Source organism: Lasioglossum baleicum, chromosome 14 (assembly GCF_051020765.1).
Source record: "Lasioglossum baleicum chromosome 14, iyLasBale1, whole genome shotgun sequence".
NCBI classification, from domain to species: Eukaryota; Metazoa; Arthropoda; class Insecta; order Hymenoptera; family Halictidae; genus Lasioglossum; species Lasioglossum baleicum.
In genome coordinates, this window is record NC_134942.1 from 9,976,929 (window position 1) to 9,988,708 (window position 11,780).

An 11,780-nucleotide genomic window follows, 5' to 3' on the forward strand; every position below is an offset into this window, starting at 1 on the left:
TACAATGTTTCTGCACACCTCTAACACATGTTGTCTGTGACAAACTTTACAGAAGATGATTTACAATTTTCACACTCAATCAAATACAATACTTTCTTACAACCGCTAAATGTAGAAGCGAATTAAATATACATGTCATTGTGCATCTATTGCACAAATTCCAACAAAACATCACACGGAGAAACAAAAAATAAAATCTCGATATCGTGTAGATTGTAGATGAATATCACAGGTACATAGTAAATTCCTAGCAACATCTATGCGCACCTTCGAAAAGGAAATCTACTTAAATAAATAAAAATACTAACGACGGCGACAATCATTATGCAAATTTAAAAGATAGTTATGAACACCATAAATGGAGCACCTTGTATACTATTTTTATTTATGGCATTTAAAATATGAGTTAGAAAAATTGACGATAAAGGACGACGATGTGTAAATATTTCTAAAGAAATCTTTCAAATAAATAACAGCCTTAGGAAAAATATAAATATCTCAAACATCTACACGAATATCGTTAAAAAAAAATTAATATGTATGCTCACTAGTAAAATAAAATGAATCACAGTTACACCATTTATAGTTACCGCAATATTATGCGAATAGCGTTAAAGATAAGAAAAATTAGTTTAATATTAATGGCAGACTGTTATGCCATGGTAAGTGACTATTTTTGGACACAAGTTGGAATAGCCGTTTCTTTGGCCAAAGATTTTTATACATACAGAGCATGTACTTTTATACAAGAAGAACATGAATATCAATACTGCATGGAAGAGTAAAGAATCTGAGAGTCCTTATATGTACCTATGTACATGCGCGATTAACTTAAAAATTAATCTACGTGATTGGAGAAACATTGAAATGAATCTAACTTGTGTTCATTTGAGCGACACGCAATCACATCGCGAAGGAACTTTATTATTACGAATGAATCAACTGAATAATGTCGATCGACGTTGCCTCGTAACTTGCTTAAAATCGCACTGCGAATTTTTATGCATTTATTCAGCCCTCCATAAAATAATATGACAGAGACTTTCGTCGAGATTCAGTCATTTCCAATGTTTTCAACCCACCAAAGTAATACAGAAAATAAAATTCTGTTCTACAGAAATTGCATTTTGCATAAAAATCCGCCAGTTTATTAGATTGTAAGTAAATCATTTCATTATCAAACACATAGACTGTTCTGTCTATTAACTGACGCGTAACGCCAGGCAAAAATCGATCGATGTCCGTCATTGAGTAACTCTTTTACCCAACTGTTGCCACCATATAAAGCTCTGTTACAGATTTATCGGTGTAAGTGGAATGCTAATACTATTTACAATGTATCGAGCGAACAAAAGAACAGGCACACATCCTTTGTAGAGTATCGTACGGTTCATTAGTGTGCTAGTTCTACTTTATAGTAGACATTCCGGTACAACGCAGAAAATTCTGCATTGTTCAGATTTCACCAAACAGCCTTGGAAAATACCTCTGACACGAGATGTAAAGTTACTTTACTAGATGTAAAGTGTTAGCCATCTAGCGGTGGTCCTAAGTACACCATAGTTACCTCTGTATTTCCATATACAGCGGACACGGATGGATATAATCTTTTATCTGGCAATCCTACGTACACAATTTCATTGTTAATTTCACTGCGACTGCTCCGTTACCGAAACTACTGTAGTTTTCACAGAAAATTAAAAAAAAGTGCTTTAAGCATCCTAAGATATTTTCAAGATAAAATTTCAATTATAAACGTGACTTTGCCTACTAATCTATTTATTGCTAAGAATGTATCAAATATTGGAATACGATACCTCTAAATGCCACTCCCAAAAATTCGTAATTCTTTTCAAATGACAATGTGTTATCGTCGCAATCTAATATTACCCTAATCCTTTCCCCGGCCTGTTAATTAAAATTGTACACCTTAAGGTATATTCCATAATTCTCTAAACACATTAGCACGATTAAATAGATCTTACCTGATACCTCGGGGCATTATTAAGCAATGGATAATTGCCTTGTACGTCTCCGTTGTGTAACAGATGATTATCTACCAGATTCCATCCCCAGGAATGTTCGTCGGACCCCAATAACGCTACATACCCATGGCACAGTAACGGCGCTTCCCTGGTAGCTATTCCTATGACTGCTACCGTGCCCAACGGTCCTTCCCAAATAATTTCCCAGGCGTGTCGGCCGTGTCGGAAACCGATTTTACCTCTACAGGCATCTGTGATTTGTGCGACAGGGTTCCTAGAAAATAGTTTGATTCTGAATCGTACGCGATCGAAGAATTATCAATATCGGTAGGTAACATAAACATTGTTACTGAAAACTACGTGTAGTTTCTGTGACAATATTCTTTTATATAGGTTTCTTTGGAAATGTTGAGGCTACGATGCGCGATGTGTCGTGTGACAGAGTGAATCGTTCGAACTGTTGATCGTTTATTTAGTATTATGAATGTACCTGTGCAGAGTGAATCCATTGGATTTAATAAAAATGTTCCGTGAACAGTCGAGGGGATTCCACGCGTGATAAAATGAACGCAACTTCGATTTATAGGTGGGTACCGACGACAATATATCGGAGCTGAGGGCCTCCTTCGCCAACTTCCTAATGCAGTGTATCCTCCACGCGTCATTGTTCTCGTCATTCAAGAATCGGTTCCACCGTTTGCAAACCAGAGCGCAATTTCTCAGTGTGTGCAGATCTAAATAAGAAAATATTGTTTCTAAAACATGATCAGATGCTCGCAGTGCTATATCGTCCATTTTGCCGGTTCTGATCGGGTAAACGAGCAAAACACACACGCGCGGAACGCCGCTCCGTGATCCTGTGTGGGATTCATATCAAACACTAATGCTGGTTTTCATGGAAACAATACGAACCGTACTCGTAGCCGTAGCCAACCGTAGCGCAGAAATCACATGATTTCTGAGTTGATACTCGAATGCCACGAATAACGTAATTTTCGAAACCATTTTTTCGAAAGGACAATTTCATATATATATATATATACATATTATGAACACAGTACTTGTCCAGACTCTAAGGTAAAGTTTAAATTTAGCGCCATTATTATACAGTACCGTGCGTGCGCAAAACGTGGTTAGCAAAGTGTATTCGTTCCAATTCGTTCTATATAACACTTCTAACTCTATTATGATTATTCGTCCAATAGCAATCCCCTACCTTTGCTGTTTACTGCTGTTTACCAAGTACAGTAGATTCCACAGAACTTTTTGTGTCGCTCGTGTTATAGTGAGTCGCGTTTCTACCAGAAAAATAATCCGTGCCTCTATTGTCGAAACTTCAGCTTCAGCTGGCTTCAGCGCGGATTATATCAGATTATATATACAACAATATACAGCTTTGCGCGTCTATTGCGTGCTGCCACAAAAAAGAGCTTTATTATTTCAGACTTAGTATTAGGTTAGAATACTTCGATAGCAGTGATGATAATACATGACTCAGAAATCAACTCAGAATCAGAAATCACGGACACAGTAGATAAATAATACGGCGGATGCATCGGTATCTCGAATTCGAGTGTAGTGCATAAACTTCAAAATCACATGGTCTGTCGTCTGTTTATATATGCAATCGCACAACCTACGATTTTGTATTGGTCATTTTCTTTTTAGTATTAGAATAGCACAGTATTCAGAGTAAGTTTTATTCGTAATCAAATTATTTATTAGATAACTTTCTACCTAAATTTACCTTTATTTCATATGTATAAATCAATTTATTTCAGATGGACGACAAAGATCCAACCAGTGTGATCAAAATGATCAAGGATTTAAGATCGGCTTCGGAATCGTATCGTCGTAGCGGCGGAGCTCCGCTGCCATTGCGATTATCAGGAACCACGTATATGTCGTTCGGCGATCACGACATCAGTACCGTCACGCCGAAGAGACCAAAACTCGATGATTCTGCTAATGCCACTTTAAACATGAGCGAAACAGAAACTGCTCCGGGCAGTCCATGGGAATGGAGGCGGTTGAGGGGAGAGGTAAAATTTTGCACCAACCCAATATGTAAAGCCAAAATAATTTTTTGAATACAACAGGAAACCAAAGAGCCAAGATTGATTATAGTCGCTGGAATTTTTGTTTCCGTGTTTATACAAATGAAGGATTTGCAACGAGGAGACAGAGACTGACATCGTATATACATATAATCTTTATTTACCCAGGTATTATCATTAAAAACAAGATTGTCCCATCAGGAAGCTGCTGTGCAGCAGCTGCATAAAATTCGTCGGCAAATGGAGGAGGTTTTTGAGAAAGAAAAAGGTAGTTTAGAGATGCAGATGGAGCAAGAGAAGCAAACTATCAAACAGTTAGAAGTACGGCTCGATGTTGCGCGTAGAAAAATTCAGGAATCGCGTGACGCTCAAACTACTGCCGAGAAAGAACTATTTCAGGTGCGGAAAGTAACAACTACTTTTAATTTTGGCTACTGTAATGTTTCGTCATAAATGATGTATACTTTGCAGGTGAAAACAAATTTAGAGCAAAAGACGATGACGTTAATGAACGAGAACGCAAAATTAAAAGACGAGTTGAAACAGTGTTCGGCACAAGAGATCACGTCAACGTTGAAAGATGTTAACGAGACCTCGGACACGCAATATAAATTCGACACAGCTCAAACAAGAATAACACAGTTAGAGGAGAAATTGAAAGAATATCAGACCAAGCAGCAGGAATTAGAATTACAGAATGTAGAGCTTCAGAGCATGAGAATTAAGATTGAGAGACTCGAATCCGAGAAAGCATTGTGGGAAGAAGGAAAGATACTAACTGCGAGAGCAGCAAAGGCAAGCGAGTTGGAAAAAGAGCTTAGCGCAGCGAAGGAGACCATTTACACGCTAAGAGAGTCTGTTAGAGGAAAATTGCTGTTGGAGGAACAAATGGCAAATGTGATGAAAAGGTATTGGTCTTAAAATAGTTCTTCCCGTATTTACAGCGTCTATTATGCTAATCAACGTTTTTATGATTCCGTAGACTGGAGCACACCGAGAAACTAGAGCAGCAAGTAGCGACGTTAGAAGCGAAGAAAACGGAACTGTCTTTGCGTCTGTCCGAATACGAATCGATTGGAATCACTGGCGGGCCGTCCGTTTTGAAACGCGAATTGAATCGATTGCAACAAACCGAATTAGTCTTGAAGTCGGAAGAGGGTCAGCTAAAGTCCCGATTGGACGCCGCGTTACGGGAGAATCACAGTTTACAGAAAAATTATGAGGACGCTAAGAAATTGGCCACGGACATAACGGATTCGAAAGAGAAAGTGAACAAACTAGTGAGCAGATTACAGAAGAAGATGATCCTTGTGACGAGGGAACGGGATAGTTACAGGCAACAACTGGATCTGTATGAAAAAGAGATCACTGTGGACAGCAACAGCGCGATCACCGAGAGAATTCCGGCCTTGGAACGCACTATAGATGCTTACAGGTAAGCTTGTCTTATTGCTGTGTATCGCAAAGAATTCTGTATGCATGGTAGAATCGGTAAGAAATGAGTACACGAACGATTCAAACGGATTACTTTTTGAAACCAAAGAGTGTCGCGAATTTGTGGAACGTTACGCAATTCCAGGGAACTAGCTGCTAAATTGGAGTCTGATCTGCAAGCAGTGGAGGGTCCCAACCAAGTAGACGAGTGTAATAAATTGCGAAAGGAGATCGACCGACTGAAGGGTGAATTGGAGCATCGTGCACTGAAAGGTGACTTCAATTGCAACGCGAGGGTGTTACATTTCACCATGAATCCAGCCGCCGTTGCCGAGAAGCAGGCGGAAGAGAAGCAAATGGCGTTGTTACGCGAAGTCGAAGAGCTGAGAGTCAAGGTAGCCCAAGGAGGAGCTTCGGTGACACCGACAACCTCTTCTCTTCAAACACAAGGTAATTATTTCTATCTTGCCTCGTTCTTTATAATTTCTATGTATTTTATTTACGACTAGGGAACTCCGCCCCCTGTTCGCTTCGCTCATCAACCCCCGCGGCGCCTCTCTCTCTCTCTCTCTCTCTCTCTCTCTCTCTCTCTCTCTCTCTCTCTATGAAATATACACACTGTCACGTCGCTCAATTTTCGGTACCCGTCTGAAGGCTTCGCCGTTCGGAGTTTTTGCGTGACAGAACTACAGAACTATTTTATATAACAGAAAGAAATTGAAAATTCTTCAGAAATAGTGGAACTTAAGCAGACCCACGAGATCAAGATAGCCCGGCTGAAGGACGCGTTCAAGGCCTCCTCCCATGAGTACCGTCAAGCCTGCTACCAACTATTCGGCTGGCGAGTGGACAGGTCGAAGGAGGGTCGCTACAAATTGTCTAGTCAGTACGCAGAGTCTCCCGACGACTTCCTCTTTTTCCACGTTGGCGATGATGGCGTCGACCTGTTGGAAACCGCATTTTCCGCAACGCTAGGGACGCTGGTCGAGCGCCACCTGCAGCAACAACATAGCGTTCCCATGTTCCTCAACGCCGTGCAATCAGACTTGTTCAATCTACAAACTATGACCAATGTGATGAGCTAATCCTCTTAAACTTCGAAATGCATTCTCAAGCCTGTATCCTGTTTGTTGAAAGAGGAGACCTTAAAAGTGTAGCTCCGTTCATAATAGCTGTCCCGTGTCGCGTGTTTCAGAGGCGTATTGCGGCAGTCAATGAATCTCGGGCCTCTTCTTTCGAAAAATATGAATAGTTCCATCCTTAAAAGGTATTGTCGCCCTCTGCAGGCTGAAGCTAACGATTGTCTTGGTTTTACGTTCAGTGCTTCTGTGTTCTGGATAGGAGAAAAGTTCGCGAACTTAGTATAGATCTTAGCATGTATTTTTCCCCTCGCCTTTGGCGATCAATAAACTGCCATATCGTCGTACGACTATATTAACATTCTTTCTCCTTTGTGTTTGAAGCAGAGCCAATGCGAAGTTCTATGGTTAATTACCGCGCGCGCGCGCAGGGTGTACATAGACTGCAGCCTAATTTCGCGTCGCTGCACAGACAATGCCGAATCGTTACGCCCTCCTTTCCGCATTAGTTGCTCCTTTCGAATCAAACACCATGCTCAACGGGGCGCGAAGCTAATCCAGGAACTGCACTATCGTTACTCGCTTTACTTATTACGGAAACCGACGCGACGGGAACCGCCAGCGAAATTATTTGTAATAACGCGGTTACGGTGCGTTCCAGGGCAACCGTTAACGCGGTTTTACTATCTCGTCCGCGGTAATATGCGATTTTGCTTTCGCGGTAAGCTTCGTTTTTCAAGGTTTATGCTAGATTTTTCCGCGGGTTTCGAGGTAGTTTCGTGGTTTTCACTCGGCTGAAGCAGTAATGGACACTATTCAGCGACTGATTACTATTCAAACTAACTTGTCTATGTCGGACCATTGTTCGGGATTTTCCACTTAAGCGGCCTCCTTATTGGCTTCGCGTTCCGATTAGAACGCGTGTTTGGGAACTCTTTATACTTTAAAAGGAAACTACTGGCAATTATAATTCGAAACTTGGAATAATTGTTAACAAGCTGCTATTTTTATTATGTAAAATTACTGAAATATATGAAAAATATTGAAAAGTATGTTCAAAGTAATACATTTTTCTTTAAGTTGATAGAACAATTTTTTTTCTAAACTAGTCTCTATTAACTCTATGAATTCTTTCGAAAACTGAACATTTGTCCCCGACTAACCCAGCCCAGACCAAAATATTTCATGATTTTGTTGATTTCATGCATACGAAACTGGCCCAATTAACTCGTACAATACTTGAATGTCTAGTAATTTACTAAATATGTAGAAAGAAACAAAATATATTGCGGACGAAGGTAATAGACTTTTTAGTGGCGCCTCAGAGTAGCCATCCGCGTTCGGCTTTGATTAAACAAATTCCTCTCGCTCGATTTCTCCGTTGGAGGTAGAAGCGGATGTTCATAGGGTAAACAATAATTCAAGGAAAATTAGTAAATTCTCAAGTAGCAGACGCGGTAGCGCCGGAGAGAAACAGAGCGCCGAGTCCGTGTAGGTTAACAAAGCGATTCTTTCGCGGGGAGTTCGGAGTTCCGTGTGCTGATGAAATTGGACGCGAGATTAACGCCGTCTATCTTGGCTCCGACCCTATCCTGCAAAGCACAGAGGGATGCTAAAGTTCACCGAGAAATCTCTATGTTATAGAGCGCGACGATACTGTTTCCTGTGTTAAGTGGAGGATTCCCGCAATGGTCAGACACCGACAAGTTAGTCACAACAGTATCAATCACTAAAGGGCGATACAAACGTGGAAGAAATACATCTATTAGACGCTATGTTATAGCCAGAGGCTATTTATTCGATGTTTTGTCTACCAACTATCCTTTTTTACGTCGAAAGATAGGGAAAAAATGGCAATTGTACGAAAAATAAAATAAATTTGCCCTGAAATTTATTTTGTATGTAAGAAATTCTGCAAAAACAATAATTTTTGACTGACCTTCGTTATTTCACTCGTATCTCGGAAACTTCGGAGACGATGAAACCCTTAAAGTGAATAGTTTTGTCGTTTAGTTGTGAAGATATTGCGATGCCCCATATCAGGTGCAAAGGTCCTATAGCGTTTACAGAAGACTAGCGAATCGGGAACACCTCTGAAATATTTAACGCTGTGTTTCCCGACGTTCCTCTTCGCCCCTTATGGTTATTTATCGTCGGATGCGCGATAATAAATACGCGGGGCACGTACAGGCGCAGGCGGGAGACAAGTGTATCTGCACACACTCAATTCCGTGTCTCATAAGTTCAGCTGGGTGACTCAGCCGCTAATGAAGACTGCCGCCCTCCGGTTCGCCGCGCGCCGCGGACAATGCAATTGGAATCGGTCTTCGGGGATCCCCCGGTTCCTTTTCCAGACACGTAGGGTTACGGGACTGGATGGGGGGGGGGGGGAAGGGTAACGGATCCCTGGGGACAGATCTTCCATCGCCGGCGTGTTCCGTCGTCGCGGCTTTTCCACCACGATAAGAATTCGAAAAGTCCTGCTACCTCGCCTGTGGCTTTCGACGGCTCGTTCGCGTTCGGTGGGGAGAAATTACGACATAATTGAGATGGATGATTTCCCCTCCACCCCCACCTCCCTTCCGCCTGCCAAATTTGCGGTCTTCTTCGCATGCAGATCCGTTGCAATCTTTTCAGGATCTGCAGGATCCTCTGCACTGCTCATAATTGCTTCAACGATTTTCAAAGTTCGAAAGAGTGCTGTGAAATTCAATGTTTACGTTGCTTTTAAAACAGAGTACAGTGATCACCTGGTACAGAGTTCCTCGAATGATTCTAGTCGAATGAATTGAATTCAAATTTTTTCATTCGAATCTAGAGTTTTCATTTTTATTCTTCATCGCCGTTAAACTCTTCAATGTACTCGGAATAATTCATGTCTTGGAAGCTAATGGTACATAGTACTAAATGGGAAACGAGAATATATCGTTTGAAAAAAGAGAGCTCGGATTGTACGATACGATTTGTGCGCACCTCGTTTCGTTTTCCAAAAAGTTGATTTTGGGTTTCACGGTTTCAGGGAAACGTACGACCGAACAGAATTCGAGTAACGTTCCTATTTGTTATTCTTTACAGGCCATTGCAAAAAAAGTTCTGCTGTACTATTTCGATTTACTCTTTATGGAGAATTATTACTTTTCAGCTTCCATTCGAAATATTGGAGTTCGTCGGCAGTATCAGTCGCGAGTTGCTCAATGAATTTAAGTAATATTAATTGTGATTTGTTCAATGGATTTAAGTAATATATTGTATCAATGGTACACAATGTACGTAAGTTCAGGGAGAAGCAATATTTTATTCAGCGACACCGTGCACATAATGGACTTCCGGGCAGAACAATGCATTTAATACATGCTTTATGCAGGCTCATTTTCACGAATTAGCGTTAACATTCTCATCTGGGTAGATAAAGTAAGACACATTATGCAGTATATGTATCTTCGTATTCGCTTATCTTACTGTATAATGCTACCGAAGGGTTGATTACAGACAACTATTTCGAAATTAGTTCAGCCGAGTACAATACATACCTCGAACCTATCAGCAAAAGTTTTCACTCAACGTGGAGATAATGAAAATGAAATTTTTTAGAAAGTTTTACTTACGTGCGAAGTATGTATCCAGGCATAGTGTTAGTACTTGTTTATTGGTTTAAATATCGGATCGTTACGTACCTATGTAATAAATGTCTACGAACGCTTCTACGAAGGTTTCGACTACCGGCATGAAAATGTTCCTTTAATGTCGATCGTATAATTGTTAATAAAAGATGTACTAATGTTCTCGGCGCACTGGTTCGATCTGATTTTACATCAAAAGCAATTTTGCAAATAGACTAAATTTTCTACGTTACGATACTATCAACTGCGTCTGTGAATTATTAAACAGAAAATCTAGTGTTATTATCATCACTAAATTAAACATTGAATGTCAAAAACTGCGTATTTTGTTACTCACTTGCTTAATGAAATTATTTTAACTAAATTGAAATTGAAACAACGAAACACGTGAAATTTAATCTATTTGCAAAATTGCTTTTGATGTAAAATCAGATCGAACCAGTGCGCCGAGAGCATTAGTACATCTTTTATTACCAGCATGGAAGTTGATTTTTTGCTTTTTCTCCATTTTGTGAACGCACTTGTGCGGCCTCTCGCGGAAAATTCACGCGTGACGGTGCGGGGGATGGTTGCGCGCGTACACGTCGAAGGTGTATAGGGGACACGGGGGACGTGCACACTGACCGTAGAAACTAGATGACCAAAAGCATTTTCGAGGGCTGCTCGCCGACAGGAACTCGATAGAACGGCGCGGCGCCAGCTGCGAAGGGACTCGTAGTCGACGGGAACTCCCGCGCCGAAACTCCATTATCCTTAATTATAATCGCGTTTAATCGCAAACTCATCCAGCTCCATATGTGCGCCGCGCCGCGCCGGCCTTAACTCCAGCGTTCGAAGTACGCCTTCCCTCGGTGTTATCAATCTGGAATCAGCCGGGCCCTTTTTTGCAGAGGGAGGCCAAAACGCTTTGCCGATCGCCCGTGGATTTCCTCTTCTTGCAAAACAACCATAGCCGAGTCACGCCCGAACGCTCTAAGACCGGCGGAACAATTTTCATTAAAGGGTTAATTGAAGTTCCGACTGGCTGGTTTCTCGCCGCAGACTTACATCGAATCCCGGGTCATCCGGCGCGGCACGGTGCACCGCGGCGGAGCAATATCATCCCCGCGAAAACTAACTTTCCTCGAGAAATATTAATACCATTGCGAATTTCCGCGGTGCTTCTTCTCGCGTGACGCGACATGGCAGCCCGTATTGCCGAGCACGTATGTATATTCGTAATACGTCCAACAACTCTCGAAACATCTATCAACACGGTGGCTGCCGTGTGAATTTTGTGTGTTTCAACTGTTTGATTCGCATAAGGTGGACCAATGGTGGATCAGTAAATGAAAAATGCTATTGATAGTAATAAAAAAAGTAGTTGTATTTATTAGCTATTACGTCTTCAGAAACTTCCGCCATTAAATATTACTCCATCGCTTATCGTCCCTAATGGACCCGATAAAATGGTGGATCAGCACCGGCGCATATTTACAGCGTAACCTGTGCCATTCGCGTTATCTGGACGACTAAATCTCGCCGGCGACATTATACACCAATTTTCTCGCCGCGTATATTTATAAACCCGGTAATACACGGATTCGGTACTCCCGAAGAAATTCC

The 11,780-nt window shown here is 41.3% G+C and overlaps 2 protein-coding genes across 4 annotated transcripts; one reads left to right on the plus strand and one right to left on the minus strand.

The window, feature by feature from the left end:
• Positions 1-1,486: 1,486 nt before the first annotated feature.
• On the minus strand, positions 1,487-2,877 carry Fsn (F-box synaptic protein). Of its 2 annotated transcripts, XM_076438559.1 has the most exons (4): positions 2,476-2,876; positions 1,986-2,259; positions 1,818-1,908; positions 1,487-1,623 (listed from the first exon to the last, which is right to left on the minus strand). In XM_076438559.1, the coding sequence occupies exons 1-4, from the start codon at positions 2,778-2,780 to the stop codon at positions 1,529-1,531; spliced, it is 765 nt and encodes a 254-aa protein (XP_076294674.1). In that variant the 5' UTR covers positions 2,781-2,876; the 3' UTR covers positions 1,487-1,528. The 2 variants fall into 2 exon arrangements, with proteins under 2 accessions (XP_076294674.1, XP_076294675.1); XM_076438560.1 differs by lacking the exon at positions 1,818-1,908 and having other exon boundaries at positions 2,476-2,877.
• A 358-nt stretch (positions 2,878-3,235) lies between these two features.
• On the plus strand, positions 3,236-6,902 carry Mad1 (Mitotic arrest-deficient 1). 2 transcript variants are annotated; one of them, XM_076438540.1, is made up of 7 exons: positions 3,236-3,587; positions 3,767-4,027; positions 4,211-4,441; positions 4,514-4,950; positions 5,025-5,477; positions 5,622-5,926; positions 6,209-6,902. In XM_076438540.1, exons 1-7 carry the CDS (start codon positions 3,585-3,587, stop codon positions 6,559-6,561), a joined length of 2,043 nt encoding a protein of 680 aa, XP_076294655.1. In that variant the 5' UTR covers positions 3,236-3,584; the 3' UTR covers positions 6,562-6,902. The 2 variants fall into 2 exon arrangements, with proteins under 2 accessions (XP_076294655.1, XP_076294656.1); XM_076438541.1 differs by having other exon boundaries at positions 3,239-3,677.
• Positions 6,903-11,780: the final 4,878 nt, after the last annotated feature.

Bases quoted from the DNA above. Each gene is read 5' to 3' on its own strand.
- Fsn (XM_076438559.1), bottom strand. From the start codon at position 2,780: ATGGACGATATAGCACTGCGAGCATCTGATCATGTTTTAGAAACAATA. The intron at 2,260-2,475 runs GTACATTCATAA...ACTATTTTCTAG, and splicing joins AATGGATTCACTCTGCACAG to GAACCCTGTCGCACAAATCA. The intron at 1,909-1,985 runs GTAAGATCTATT...TTTAATTAACAG, and splicing joins ATAATGCCCCGAGGTATCAG to GCCGGGGAAAGGATTAGGGT.
- Mad1 (XM_076438540.1), top strand. The intron at 4,442-4,513 runs GTGCGGAAAGTA...TATACTTTGCAG, and splicing joins CCGAGAAAGAACTATTTCAG to GTGAAAACAAATTTAGAGCA. The intron at 5,927-6,208 runs GTAATTATTTCT...AAAATTCTTCAG, and splicing joins CTCTTCTCTTCAAACACAAG to AAATAGTGGAACTTAAGCAG.